Genomic DNA, 13689 nt, shown 5'->3' with positions numbered 1-13689 from the left:
TATTGTTCCTTAGCAACTGGTGTTTAGAATTACATCACCTCTGAAGGCAAAGGATCCATTTAGCTGTTGTGCCAAATAATCATGATTTTGTCTACCATTAATATATTGTTTATCATGAATACCAAGCAACATTAAGAAAATTGGTTAACTATATGGTGCACAACTATTCACTGATGCAATGTCCAAAGATATTCTTCTCAAAGGTAACCCCCAATCCAGATTTGAATAAGCAGAGTCTATTTGAGCTTTCTGGAACAGGGTAAATAAGGTCTCCTAGCAATTCACATTTCATTTAGTTCTTTCTATTTCTAGTCGCATAGCTTAAATGATCCATGGCTTCAAATTAAATCCTCAGGAACACCCTGTGCAGTTCTTTAGGGTACACACTGTATCTCCGCAGTTAAACCAAACCATTTGCATTACCAGATAACACACGTGATATTTGTTATCTGGGAATACTTCATATCTGGCACAAGACTGTAAAATAACACGTCAAAAATCATTTACTGTGATTTAGACAAGAGAGAGGTTTCCACGAAATGCAGATCTTTAATATTATTCAACATGGATGGAAAAAAAGTCAAGGAAATGCCTTAAAACCACATCTTCCATTCACTGTCTGCAAATCTATATTTAGCGTAATAAATAAGAGAATTCTAATAAATGTATTTATCAAGTCTACTAAAAATTCCTCCTGAAGCATGCCAATATCCTGTTTTGAACAAACAGGCACTATCTCTAGGCTGCTACATATATTGGTTTCACTACAGTAGGATACAGGTACAGGCTTCACTACTTTCATTTCAAAAATTGTAAAACCAGCAACTCCGAAACATAAAAAGAGAACATAGAAAGAACACCATCTTCTTTCCCCGAACGACAGAGAGAAATTATGGACACATGAAGCTGCTTCACACTGAATCAGACCACTAGTCAATCAAATTCAGTATTGTCTACTCGGGCTGGCAGCAGTTCAGCAGTTCTCCAGGGTCTCAGGCAGAGGTCTTTCACATCACCAACCACCTGGTCCTTTTAACTGGAGATGCAGGGGTGAAGCTGGGACCTTTTGAATGCAAATCAAGAGGCTCTACTGCTGATGCTGGTGTTCTTCAAGTGGTCATCAGTGCAATTACAGGAAAGCATTTTTTTAAAGTAAGAAGGTGAAGATCACAGCTTGCTATGGGCTGCAAATGTTCTCTTACGAGTTGATTTTTAAAAAGGGTGGGCTTCATGCTGGAGCAAAGAAGTTGCATTAGAGATGGAAAATATTTTAGAGGGTGGAAAATATTACCATGGCTCTCCGTGCTGGAAGGGGCCAATATGCAGACAGAAGAAACAGACGGGTCCTCAAAGCATGAAGGTGGGGCTTACACCAGAACTTGAAAAACTATGCCCCAATCTCAATGATGCACTGATTATACACAACAGATGCAGGAAGCTTGTTCACATGATATTTGATGAAACTGTCATCAGTTGCCATTTCCTTCAGAAAACCGAAGCCATGAAGTTAGTACTCCGGTCAGTTCCATCGCGATGACGTTCTATCCCATCTCTTGTGCTGTCCAAATCCTATTGACAGCCCCTCCCTGTGAGATGAGACATCAGATCTTGGGGGCTGTGAGGTCAAATGGGAAAATACTAAAGTTGACCATCAACCAATGCAAGGAGAAGAGGACGTCAGGAGGAATAGCAAGTGTCTGTCTTGTATTACTGAACCCGATTAGGTCACATCAGAGAAGAACCATAGTTGTACTGACAGTTTCCGGAGGAATAGCTATGTTAGCAAAATTCTAAAGACTAATTGGCACCTTGAAGAGCAACAAAATTGTTCCAAAATTGTTTTAATATGGACCGTTTTAAATGATTTTAAGGTTGTTATCTGCCCTGAGCCCACTTGTGGGGAGAGCAAAATACAAATATGATAAATGAATGAATGAATGAATGAATGAATGAATGAATGAATGAATGAATATGCATATGATTCATAAAAATCAGGCAAAATGGTACCAGGTCTGCTTATCATGAGAGGCAGGCCTCACAACTGGGTAATCTGTCCTCTCCCAGAGCTGCAGCAAAACCACTCTGCCGTGCTACCAGGCAGCACTCTTGCTGAGGCAGACCCAAACTGACTGCAGCTTTGCTTCCCTCCAACATGCTATCCCTCCTCTGAAAGGTGATTGGATGCTGGAATAGCATTCTAAACAGGCTCAGGTATGAAACAGCTGATTGGCTGTTTTACTTTCCAGAGGCAGGACAGTCTCCTGTTTGTCACAGAGGGGAAATTATTTTAACTTCTCTTGTATATGAGAAAAATAAGCCTGACCAACTTCTTTGCTGATAACTAAGTGGCAGAAGATGGAGAAGACAATTGCACTGAAGGCTTACACCAGTATCAGTACCAGGTGATGGAGGACGTTGAAAGAGCAGCTCCAAGAGAACAGACTAAGGACTTTGTCTTTTTTAGACATTAAAGAGTCACTCGTCTAGATACTGAGTTATGAGATGAAGATGTCTTCCGTGCATTCTTTACTCTCAGGGAGTACAACAACGGACAGCAGCCCTGCATGGTACAACACAGCCAGTGCTGTATAGTCTGATTCATGGTGCACAGTGGTGATGAAAGCAATGCAGAGAATCTTCCCCATGTGGACACAGCCTAAATTATGCCATATTATAGCTAATAAAACTACTGGAAATTTTACTCTGGATTAGAATGCAAGGAGTTACACAGTTTTGAAAACTATCTGTTCAAAGTACAAATGGAAATGAATGACATGCTGTCAACAGAGTTTTGGCTTCCACTAGAGAGATCTGCACTTAAATAGCTCAAACTTCCAGGGATTTGTTAGCTGGTCTTCATTCCAATTCTCATCTCCCTGCATAACTAGCATTCCAACAGAAGATAATTATTTGGTTTAGGCAAATCTCAAGTACTCCATTAAAATTCAGTACTAAGATCTCTCTTATACAATAAAATCCCAGTGATAAACAGGCAGATTACAGCTGTTTACCATATTCTTAGCCAAATACTACCTAACATCCCCAGGGCTCCTTCATCAGCTATTCAGAGACTTAAAATAAGAAGGTCCAAAGTGGGTAGATACAGCTTGAGACTGCCATTTGCTAAGTGTGTGTAAGGCACACATTTACTTGGAATCATTACACAAACCTACTCAGTAGTCTATTTTAATGGAAAGGAATATGCCAATGTGATCATCTGGAAGCACATTCTGAAAAGCGCTCCAGAAGCCTCTTGCATCAATGGATGGAAGAGAAAAAACAAACTGGGAAAAAAGGAAAAGGACATTTTTAGGTATCTTCTTTACTAGTGGGAGCCAGAAACTACCTGGTAGTAATATGATGGCAGGACCAGATTATCAACGTTCTCTTTCCAATTAAACTTGACATTCAGATTGGAAATGAATGTGGAAAAGACTGAATCACTGAGGAGGGAGGATATGTGGCTGCTATTACTGATGTCTTTAAATCTCCCAGGGTCACTTGGTTTACCGACTTGAGCCAGCAGGGCTTTTATGCATTTTGGCATGGTTTTAACAAGATACACATTTCAACATTTTTGAAATTATTCATCTTGAGCCTGGGGATACAATGAGCTTGATGCATCAGTCATCCTTCTAGAAAATTTACATGGTAAATATCTGTAGCAAGTGTATTTAGTCAGCTTTTTTACCACAGTTCCAAGTAGGATGCCAGTCCCCCACCAAGGGTGGAGGGATCCCCCACTCCCACCCTCCACCTCCGCTTCCACTTACCTGGCAGGCAGGAGAGGGGAACACACTTCCCAGGGTGAGCTTCCAGGTGGCACGGTGCATTCCCATGTCCCGCTTAGGTTGCTGTGGAATGAGGCAGCATTCCTGCACTCTGCAGCAGCCCCATTCAGGCCAATTTGGGGCTGAATTGGGCACAATTCAGCCTCCTGGGGAGCACGGGAGCACTCCCAGGGTGGCACGTGACCCACATGATGTCACTCCCCAGAAGTGACATCATCATGCAGGCCAGAAGCACGTGCAAGAGGGAAAGCCATAAGGTAGGTGCCAGGCACCCAACCACCTGCCTGGGGGGTGGGGTCAGGGAACCTGGCAACCATAGTTCCAAGCCCAAGCAAGTTTCTGTGGTATCAGCATCTGAGTAACTGGTGTAATAGGGAAATGTCATCAAGTTATTTAATTAGGTAATTATTGCCCTATTAAAAGGGCACAGGCTTGTGTTGCACAGTGGTTAGAACATCCAATTATGACTGGACCAAGCTGAGTTCAAATCCCTATTCAATGTGTTTCTATGAACCAGTTACTAACTTGCAGCCTAACCAATTTCAAAGGGTTGCTGTGAGGATGAAATAGAGGACTCATGTATGCTGTCTGAGCTCTTCATAATTGTGAAACTAAAACGATGTCTGAATGCACCCTTGTTTTCCCCATCAATTGGAAACAATAATAAGAGTAACCAAATTTCAGTATTCACTCTGTTAGAAGGAGTAATTTTAGATTATCAACGGAGTTAAATTCAGTACAACTCAATGTATAGAAATAAAAAATGCAGAAAACAGTTAACTATTAAACAGTTCACTAACTAGTTTTATTCAAGGAAATGGGAATTCCCTTCTGCAGACAGGATTGCAGTCCAAAGTTCCCACACACATCAAGACACACAATCCAAGGACTGCTTGACTGACTACTTTCAGAGTTTAAAACTGGCTTCGTTATTTAAATCCTGGCAGCCATCTTTCAACTCCCGTGGCTAAGACTACATTGTGGAGCAGCTGACAGGGAGAAGCCACATGAGAACAGACAATAAAATGGTACAAAACGATAAACTTGCCAGGTTTTCTAAATATTTCCAGACTAAACTTACTCAATGAGTTTAATAAGTACCAAGATGAATCAGCTGCTGAAGGAGAGACTATTCATTAAATCCCCTGCAGATGTAAACTAACACTGGAAGAGTTTTGTGACAGACAGGTCAATCGCGAAACAGATTGACTATCAGCAATAGGATTTGGTGCCAGAATTCACCAATAGTTGATTGAAGCCTAGATCAGTAGCTATTTTGTAGGGGGGGAAATGCTAAATACCAAGATAACTTTGAGGCAAAATACGTGAAGATCTGTATACACCAGAGGTGATGCTATTCAATGCTCCCCCCCCCCACTGCTTATAAAAGGGAAGTTCACAAGAGTTAAGCATTTACAGACAGCATAGATTAGAAACCACTTGTTTGATTATTGATGAAGAGGAATGGCATTTTATGAAACAGAAAAGAAGGCACATTAGTGTGTGTGTGGGGGGGGGGGGAATGAACAGAACCCAAAGTGTTAATTTAAAGGAGTCGATATCATGTGCCAGCCATCTCAGAACACCTGCAAATGAGTATATGAACTACAGAATAGGTTGGGCAGCGACAGAGTGTGAAGATGGAAAGCACGGGGGGAGGGGGGACAGTTCATCTGAGGATAGGCCAATGCATCACAGTCTTTGATGATGACAGTGCAGGTAGAAAAATGCTGCACAAAACATTTAGCAAACTAATCTTATTATCTGCTAATCTCTTTAGAGCAGTGCACAGGTTTATATAAAGGAGCTCTGGGTCTACCAAGAAGTTTTCAGCTCCGGAGTCCTGAAGTTCTCCAGAAGCTTATGGGACACCTCAATGAGAAATAAATAATGGTAGATAGGCTTTCCTAAAAGACATCTTTCCCCCACCACTCATCTTTCCCTGTAATATGCAGCCACAATCGAGTATTATGTGTCCTAAGGACATTCTCAGCTCATGACTTACACCGTGTAATCTGCCTGGATTCTCGATGAGAAAGACAGACTATAAAATGTGGTATTTGTCTGTCAAAGATGAATGCAAAAGAAAAGTTTCCCCAAGTTTAGGACATTTGAAAATGATAGCTGTAGCCAATACAGATGTCTCAGAGCAGAATAAAAATGAACCACCTGGGCTGCAGTCCAGCAATCGTTTACTTATGTGCTAGTTCTAGAAATAAAGGAAGATGTAGTGGATGATTAAAGTGGAAAGGAGTTTCATGCTCCTGGCTATTCCTATTCTCAATACATTGTGAATGAAGACAGAACACACTTTTCCTATCATAAATACATTCCAAACAAAACAGGCAATCCATTTTAGTGGCAGTGATTTGGGGGGTGGGGGTGGGGTGGAATCTCCAGGTAGTGGTGGTGGTGTGAAATCAAAGCGTAAGAATGCTGAAAAGGCGGGCATGATATATCAGCATAGGTTCTTTTGGAAAAAAATTATTTTTATTTTCAATTCAAGTACCATGAACTTCCACTGGACAATAAAAGTTTTCTTGCCAGCAAATGCTCATGCTAGTGAGACCAGTGTGCTGTAATAATCTAAATTAAATACAAAAACCATTTGTGCAGATGCTATTTAGATACCTTTGCTTTAACCAACACGGTTGCTTTATCAAAAGGTTGTAAAAAGCTATGTATTATACTTTGCCTTCATTTTTTAAAAAATTCCTTACTGTGTTCCTCAACAGGGATCTCGATAGAATGAAAAGTGGCATGACTCTACTCAGCCATCACAGAATTTTCTAAATGTTTTCAACAGGCTTTCTTCAATTGCCATAATTAAAAATATGAAACTACTTAATCCCATCGAAGAAGAAAAACTATTTCCAGGAAACCCATGAAAATTCTGGGCAGCCACGTTCTGCAGCAGGCGTCTGTATTTCCCACTTGGCTCTGCCCTCCTTCTTTAGGAAACACTAGCCGCTAGCTTTGCATTGCTGGAGTCTCTCTAAACAGTGGGTTGGGCTCATCAAAAAGTACATCCATTTTCTTCATCTTGCAAGCACCCCTTATTCATTTTTAGAGTATATGCCCCACTTCTACCTATGCTGGAAGTAGCTTTCAACACAGGGGTAATCTCAGCCACGAGTAGAGTTGCCAACTGCTAGGTAGGGCCTGGGGATCTTCTGGAATTACAATTGATTTACAGACAACAGAGATCAGTTCCCCTGGAGAAAATGGCTGCTTTGAAGGGTGGAATCTGGGGTATTATGCCTTGCTGAAGTTCCTCCCCTCCCCAAACCCCATCTTCCTCAGGCTCCCCAAAATCTTCAGGAATTTCCCACCCTGGACCTGTCAAACCTAGCCATGAGGCATCCAGGACAGCTGCCCCAAGCTCATGCTGAGGGGGGCAGTGCTGAGAGACCACTCTGCAGCCAGCTGCCCAAGCTGCTGCCCTGAAGTCCCCGCTGCAGAGTTACCAGTCCCCTAACGGGGACAGGGGAAACCCTGCTTCCAGGCTCTGCCCCCCCCTCCATCTCTTACCTGGCCAGCAGGGGAAAAAGGCATGGGGAATGGGCCCAGGATCCCCACAGCCTGCTTCTGCATGCTACAGAACGCTTCCTTGTCACATCAGAATGACAAGTGACAAGAAAGTGAAGGTTTCCACGCGGGGTTGATTTGTTAAAATGTGATTAAAAATCAGCCCTGCTCGGGGCCTTCACTTCCTTCCTTCCAGGAACGTTATCATTCCCAGCACAACAAGGAAGTGCTCTCAAGGTAAATACTCCCGATGCACACACCCCAACCCTCAGTTTGGACTCAGGGGGACCTGTCAACCCTACCTTGCTGCCATAAAATCCCTCGCACTGCCTGAGACTCAGTCAGGGGCAAGAATGATCAGCTATAGGTTGGTGAACTCCGACCTCATTACAGCTGACCACCCTCCACCCCCCCCCACTGCCGGAGTAATTCTGGGGTCCATCCTTGAGTTTTTCCACAGGTCTCCAGAATCAATAAGACCTCCCCTTTCCCAACATAATCCATCAGCACAAGACTTTGAAATAGTTTCATACAGCAGAAGCAATAAAAAAAGAATCCGCTCAAATAAACACAAGAATAAAATTGCTCAGAATGTAAACCCAAAGATTATAGGCATTAAAATTTAACTAATAAAAGCTTGCTGGAATAAAACAGCACTGCACACAGTTTAGGTAACCTAACCAGAGGAGATGCCTTGCATACCATTCCAGAGGGTGGGCATCATCTGCAAAAAGGCCAAAGATCTAACAGAGGCCAAATGGACTTCCCAGAAGAAAAAGACCTCCAAAAGCAGCTGCTGAACCAACCAGAGCCGACAGACTGGTCTGTATAAGCAAAAGAAGTTTATAGGAAGTTTCATTCTTTCACATCAAGAAAGTGACAGGTAGGTAGGCAGGTAGAGTCTCCATGGTCTGAGCCAGTTGTTTTGCATACAGAGCTTGGCACCTGCATAAAATGTACAGGCAAGCTACACGCAGTCCATCGCCCAGTCCTGAAAATAATCACTTTCCCTCTGCAAATCCCCATGCAAGGAATTTCATAGGTATTTTCCCCCCTCAAATATAACGATCATCAAATATTATTACCCAAAGTTTCTAAATGTGAGAAACCTGATTTGTGAAGCTATAGCCATTACTCTGCTCCACACATTTCTCTACTTCTCAGAGATTCAATACCTCCGGAAACGGTCCTTGAGGGGGGTCGACTGCACCTTCCTCTGCAGATACCATTTTAGCCTTGTGCAGTTAACTGCTTGTCAAAAATACACATTACAGTCTGGGATGGGAAACCTGCAAGGAGGGACTGCCAGAAAAAACACATTCCACCTCACCTGGCATTTGTTCTGGTCTTGTTCAGAGCCTTGCTGATCACGAGGGACGGGGCAGACTGACGTCTTTGGGCCAAGCTCTTCATTTTCTGATGAAAAACAGAAACAAAATGAATTTTTTAAAAAAAAAACTTTACAATAATAACTGGATGGAAGAAATACATGAACAGGGAAAAACAAAATTGCTTTCACTAGATGGATTCCAACAGCACGCTGGCAGAAAGTGCTTTCCCAGCTCCCAGGGGGTAAGAGCAAAGTCTGCAAAATGTTATATACTGGGAAAGGAGAGATCTCCAGGTGAGGGAACACAGGCCCTCGTATGACTTGTGTCAGTAAAAGGTTACCACTAGTAGCTTGTGTGTCCGTTTTTGTAAGCGGGCCATTTTTGTAACAAGCACTCCTCCACTTCCTGCCTAAATGACCATATGCTGGGTTGGATTCTGTCATCTTTTCCTCCGGCACAAAGGAGTGGCCCCCTTTTGATCCCAGAAAAGGCTCTGCTGGGGGTTATGAGTCCCCAATAGAGGCTGCAATGAGGAGGGAATTAAGATGTGATCCCACCTAGCCTCCCTCTTGAACGAGCAAAAAATGTGGTAAGATCCACCTCCTCTCAACGTTAGCGCTTACAGACTTTTCACAGTGTTCTGCTACGATCATCATTACTTTTCTGGGATTTAAGAGAAAATCCATCCTATTGCACACATACCTATTCACCAAAACCCACTATTGTTATTTGCTAGGCATAAACCTATTTTAAGTTAATGAAACAATCTTTACATTTTGTTCATCCTCATGACTACTAATTTCCCAAATCCAAGGTAAGCCGGTCTCCAAAAAGTACATTTGTTCCAAGGTTCCATAGCGCTGTCTGTCTCTATAGCAGTTTGCAGTCACGAGTACTAGGAACTGAAAATGTCTATACATTGTAAACCTAAGCAGAGCTGCAGCAAGTAATGAGTCCAGTAGAACCTGAAAGACCAACACAATTTTCAGGGTATATGAGCTTTGAGAGTCAAAAGGAAATTTTGACTCTGAAAAGCTCATACCTTGAAAATCTTGTTGGCCTTTAAGGTGCTACAGGACTTGAATCTTGTTGTTCTACTGCAGACCAACAAGGCTACCCACCTGAAACTTAGCAGTTATATCCTTCTAAGCACACTGACTTCAACGGACTTAAGGGCAGGGTGAAACTCTGCTTACAATTGCACAGCAAGTATCAGTTTCATCACTGTAAGTGAACTGCAAGTAATTTCAAGAACACAACCATATTGCACAATTCAGCATCCATTTCCATGTGAATCCAAGTAGATCAAGGCTATCACTCGGTACCAAAAACTCACCCTGTGCCACAGCCAACAAGGTAATTGTGAGAGCACTATGTAAGAAATTTGAGGTGGTTGGGGTTTTGTTATTGTTTTCCTTTCAAGCCAATCACCACCTACCTATCTCCTGGACTTTGCGACAGGAGGGGGTAGTCTGGCACCTGCCCTGTGTATATGAGTGCTAGAGGAAATCTGCTTTCAATAAACACAGGTAACAATTTCAAGTCTAAAAGTTTCACTTTCTATTGCAGTTTAAGCACCAACAAAATAGCAGCATGAATCCACAGTTCTGGATTAGTTAAAAATAAAATCAAAATTGTCTTATGCACAGATTTGACATGGTTCAGTAGAAAGCCAGTTTGGTGTAGTGGTTAAGAGCATGGGACTCTAATCTGGAGAACAAGGTTTGATTCTCCACTCCTCACTTGAAGCCAGCTGGGTGACCTTGGGTCAGTCACAGCTTTTAGGAGCTCTCTCAGCCCCACCCACCTCACAGGGTGATTGTTGTTGTGGAGATAATAATGACATACTTTGTAAAATGCTCTTAGTGGGTGTTAAGTCATCCTGAAGGGCAGTATATACACCAAATGTTGTTGTTGTTATTGTTGTTATAAGCCCTACAAATGGCTTTGACCTGAAGGCATGAAAAGAGGTACAAAAAACCTTCAAGCCACCCATCCTACAAATCCATATCAGGGCAGCAGTAAACATGACCAGCCTCTATTTTTGTCTCTAATACTTCTAAGATCACGGTGCAACAAGCTGATTTTATTTTAATTCAAATCATAAGAGAACCTCTCCTTCGTCAGCAGGTCGACGATGATATTTATAGACTCGACCCGTACTCCTTTCCATTAAAGGGAGGTTCCGATTGCTGACAGAGCCAATAGTTCAGGCATTAATACAATCAGCACACACTTGGCACTTTGCAGGGGGGTTCTGTCACAAAGAATGTAACGTCCTCCTAAGGACTTGCCCGCTACGGAGACAAAGCAGGCAAGAGCAGTTAGCCACTATCCTTAGTAACTATTTACATTGGCAACGAAATGCTTGTGCTTGAATGAGCTTTTCCAAACATTGCACTGAAATGAAGGAAACAATGAAAAACAATGTAACAGGGAAGGGGGTCTGGAGTCCTCAGTTAGAATCATCTCGGGTTCTGTGACCCATTAAAAAAATACCATTTAGAAAATATTTCACTGTTTATTCAGGAGAACTGGGAGGGAGCTTACTCTGAAGTAAGTGCCCACAGCAGTACGGACTTGGACTGATTTGTATAGGTGGACTTGCAAGCAAGTTGTAATTAGTATGTATTTCCATACATATCCACAGCAAGCATTCACAGCATAAAAGGGAAAAAAATGGATCAACATAGACACCAGAGCTGCTTCAACACAGATATTTAGCTCTGCTGCCTCCCAAACTGCAGCTGGGGGGAGGGGGCGGCTCTGTGTAACACTGATTGATTTCCAGGTTTTTCTGTGCACCGTTGCATTTCCCCCCAAACTTGCTTTGGTACCACCTTTCCGGACCGATTATACTAAAAATAGATTTTGTTATGTGGATGGAAAGGAGTGGATACTACAGCCCAGGGATTCTCAGCACCATTTCTCTCCCCATCCCTTGACTCCACCTGCCTCCTTACTAGTTACTGCACTATAGCTGCTACCGATTTTTTAAAGCTTGCGAATAAACCTCACCAGTTGTGGAGAAATGGTGGGTGGAAGGGGATAGAAAGGGAAAACCACCCACGTGTATAATCTATTGCTGCTGTGCATGCATTGTGGGAACAACGAGTGCACAATGAGGAATCTCCCCCATGTGGAAGCTATCCTGGAGACAATCTTTATAATAAGCAACCACGTATGTTGCTATATACTAGCTAGCGTATATGTAAACTTCTTTATCATATTGCATCATTTGTGGGATCTGTTTTCCCCTTTCTAGAAATCTGCTTGCTTCTTTTTGCAGTGACTATGGGTTAGAGATCAGGGAATAACAGGTTAAAAGAAGGGCTGTATAAGGACAAGGGAAAGAACTGAAGCTGCATGAAGTAACCCAAACCTGACCACCTTTCAGAAACAGGCCAAGTCTTTACTGCTTGCAATGGCTTCTGCAGGACAGGGCGTGGTGACATATTTTGTGGATTCCATTTGTGATTTTAATCCATCTGGCACCAGAGATTTAGCAATATAAATTTAGCACTGTGTTCAAACCACTGCAACCTATATTCGATTCTTTAAAAAAAATACATATAAAAGTAAAAAAACAGCCATCCCACGAGATGATCAAGAGTTGGAGTCCTCTGTTAAAGTCTTTTTCATGTTGTGTAGCCAGCCACCAATTATCTTAGCCACTAATGTTAACAAGGTAAGAAGTGAAGCTCAATGTTACCACACCATTCAGAATGGCACGTATCTGAGGCCAAATAGAGGAGTTCCTAAGTGTCCTGAACAGGTATTCATTCCGGGATGCCATTTCAAGTAGCCACATCGCCCACCCAAAGTAAATGTAGTGTCCCTTATCAAGACTCACCAACCAGACACAAAACACTATGCAAATTCTGGGTTGGAGATGTTCCTCACAAGAAACAGGACTGCAAGACCTCATAGGTTTTGCAGCAATAACTATATTCAGAGGTGTGAAGCAGATAAAAGAAGTACTTGATTTGTGGGAGAGCAATCAGATAACTTGTCTTGGCTTCAAATTACATATAACTGGGGAAGACCTTTGCCCACGGACATAAATGAGGGGATGCGACTGAGCTAGATACCTTCTGTATCCTTTGGGTGCAGAGCAGAACTCTATGGTGGATTTGCCACAGAGTTTTTGGCAATTCCTAGAGCTACCATTGTCACTTCCAAGGTGTACTCTGGCAGCAATTAGGTCAGAGCCTTATTTATATTTATTTTTCTTCTACTGCTTGGAGCAGTGGTGGGCAACAGAGAAAATTACCTGGAAATTGCCCACCATAAGCAGGCAAATGGTAAGCCTCACTGTTAAGCAGAGCTTCTGCCTGAAATGTTGAAGAATTACTAGTAGAGTTCTACAAAACCTCACTCCCTGACACTTTGTGGTTGGTGCCTCCTCCTACAGCAGCCATTTTGTAGTTGCCCCTCACCCTTTGTCAGAACTCCAAAGGAGTCCACAGGCTCAAAAAGGTTGGGGACCCTTGCCATATAGAGTTGTCTAGCACTGTATGTGCTAAGCTTCCAGTGCCAGCAAAAAACGTCATTGTAGGCCCTAGGCTTCCTATTGATTATTTTAAAATATGACTTCTAATATGTGATTATTATTTATATTGCTTTTTAATTGCTTGGGAAATGTCTCAAGCATCTCTGGAGCAGGAGAGAAATAATTTTGATTAATTAATTAATATTGAGGCTTCCCGGGGCTAATGTCCTTTTAAAATTTCATCTTGTTCTTCTCCTTCCAGCTTAACTACATCCTGTTCTCTGATGCAATGGACTAGTCCATTATCAGCCCTTGTCTTCCCCACCCCATGGGGAGCCTTAACTACAATTTTGTGCTTTTTTAATCAGCTAAAGCTACTGATGTTTTTTTTTTAAATCATTGTTATGGCTGTTATTTTGTCATCATGCTAAGTAAAAATTAGGAGAAGTAACTTTGCCTTGCTAGTAAGCTAAAAGATTACTAAAGCCTCCTCCACTGAAGGAACCAGAACAAACAATCAAATTCATGAATGCCAGAAGAGAATAAT

The 13689-nt window shown here is 42.2% G+C and overlaps 1 protein-coding gene across 1 annotated transcript in view; it reads right to left on the bottom strand.

Moving 5' to 3' along the window:
* The window catches only part of ARHGAP20 (Rho GTPase activating protein 20), a 106289-nt gene that overhangs the window by 75637 nt on the left and 16963 nt on the right, over positions 1–13689 (bottom strand). Inside the window, exon 2 of the mRNA XM_054974447.1 lies at positions 8650–8735. Coding sequence (XP_054830422.1) covers positions 8650–8735 — 86 coding nt within the window. The remainder of the gene's footprint in view (positions 1–8649; positions 8736–13689) is intronic.

Source organism: Eublepharis macularius, chromosome 3 (genome assembly GCF_028583425.1).
Source record: "Eublepharis macularius isolate TG4126 chromosome 3, MPM_Emac_v1.0, whole genome shotgun sequence".
Classification (NCBI taxonomy): Eukaryota; Metazoa; Chordata; class Lepidosauria; order Squamata; family Eublepharidae; genus Eublepharis; species Eublepharis macularius.
This window is presented reverse-complemented; position numbering and strand designations above follow the sequence as displayed.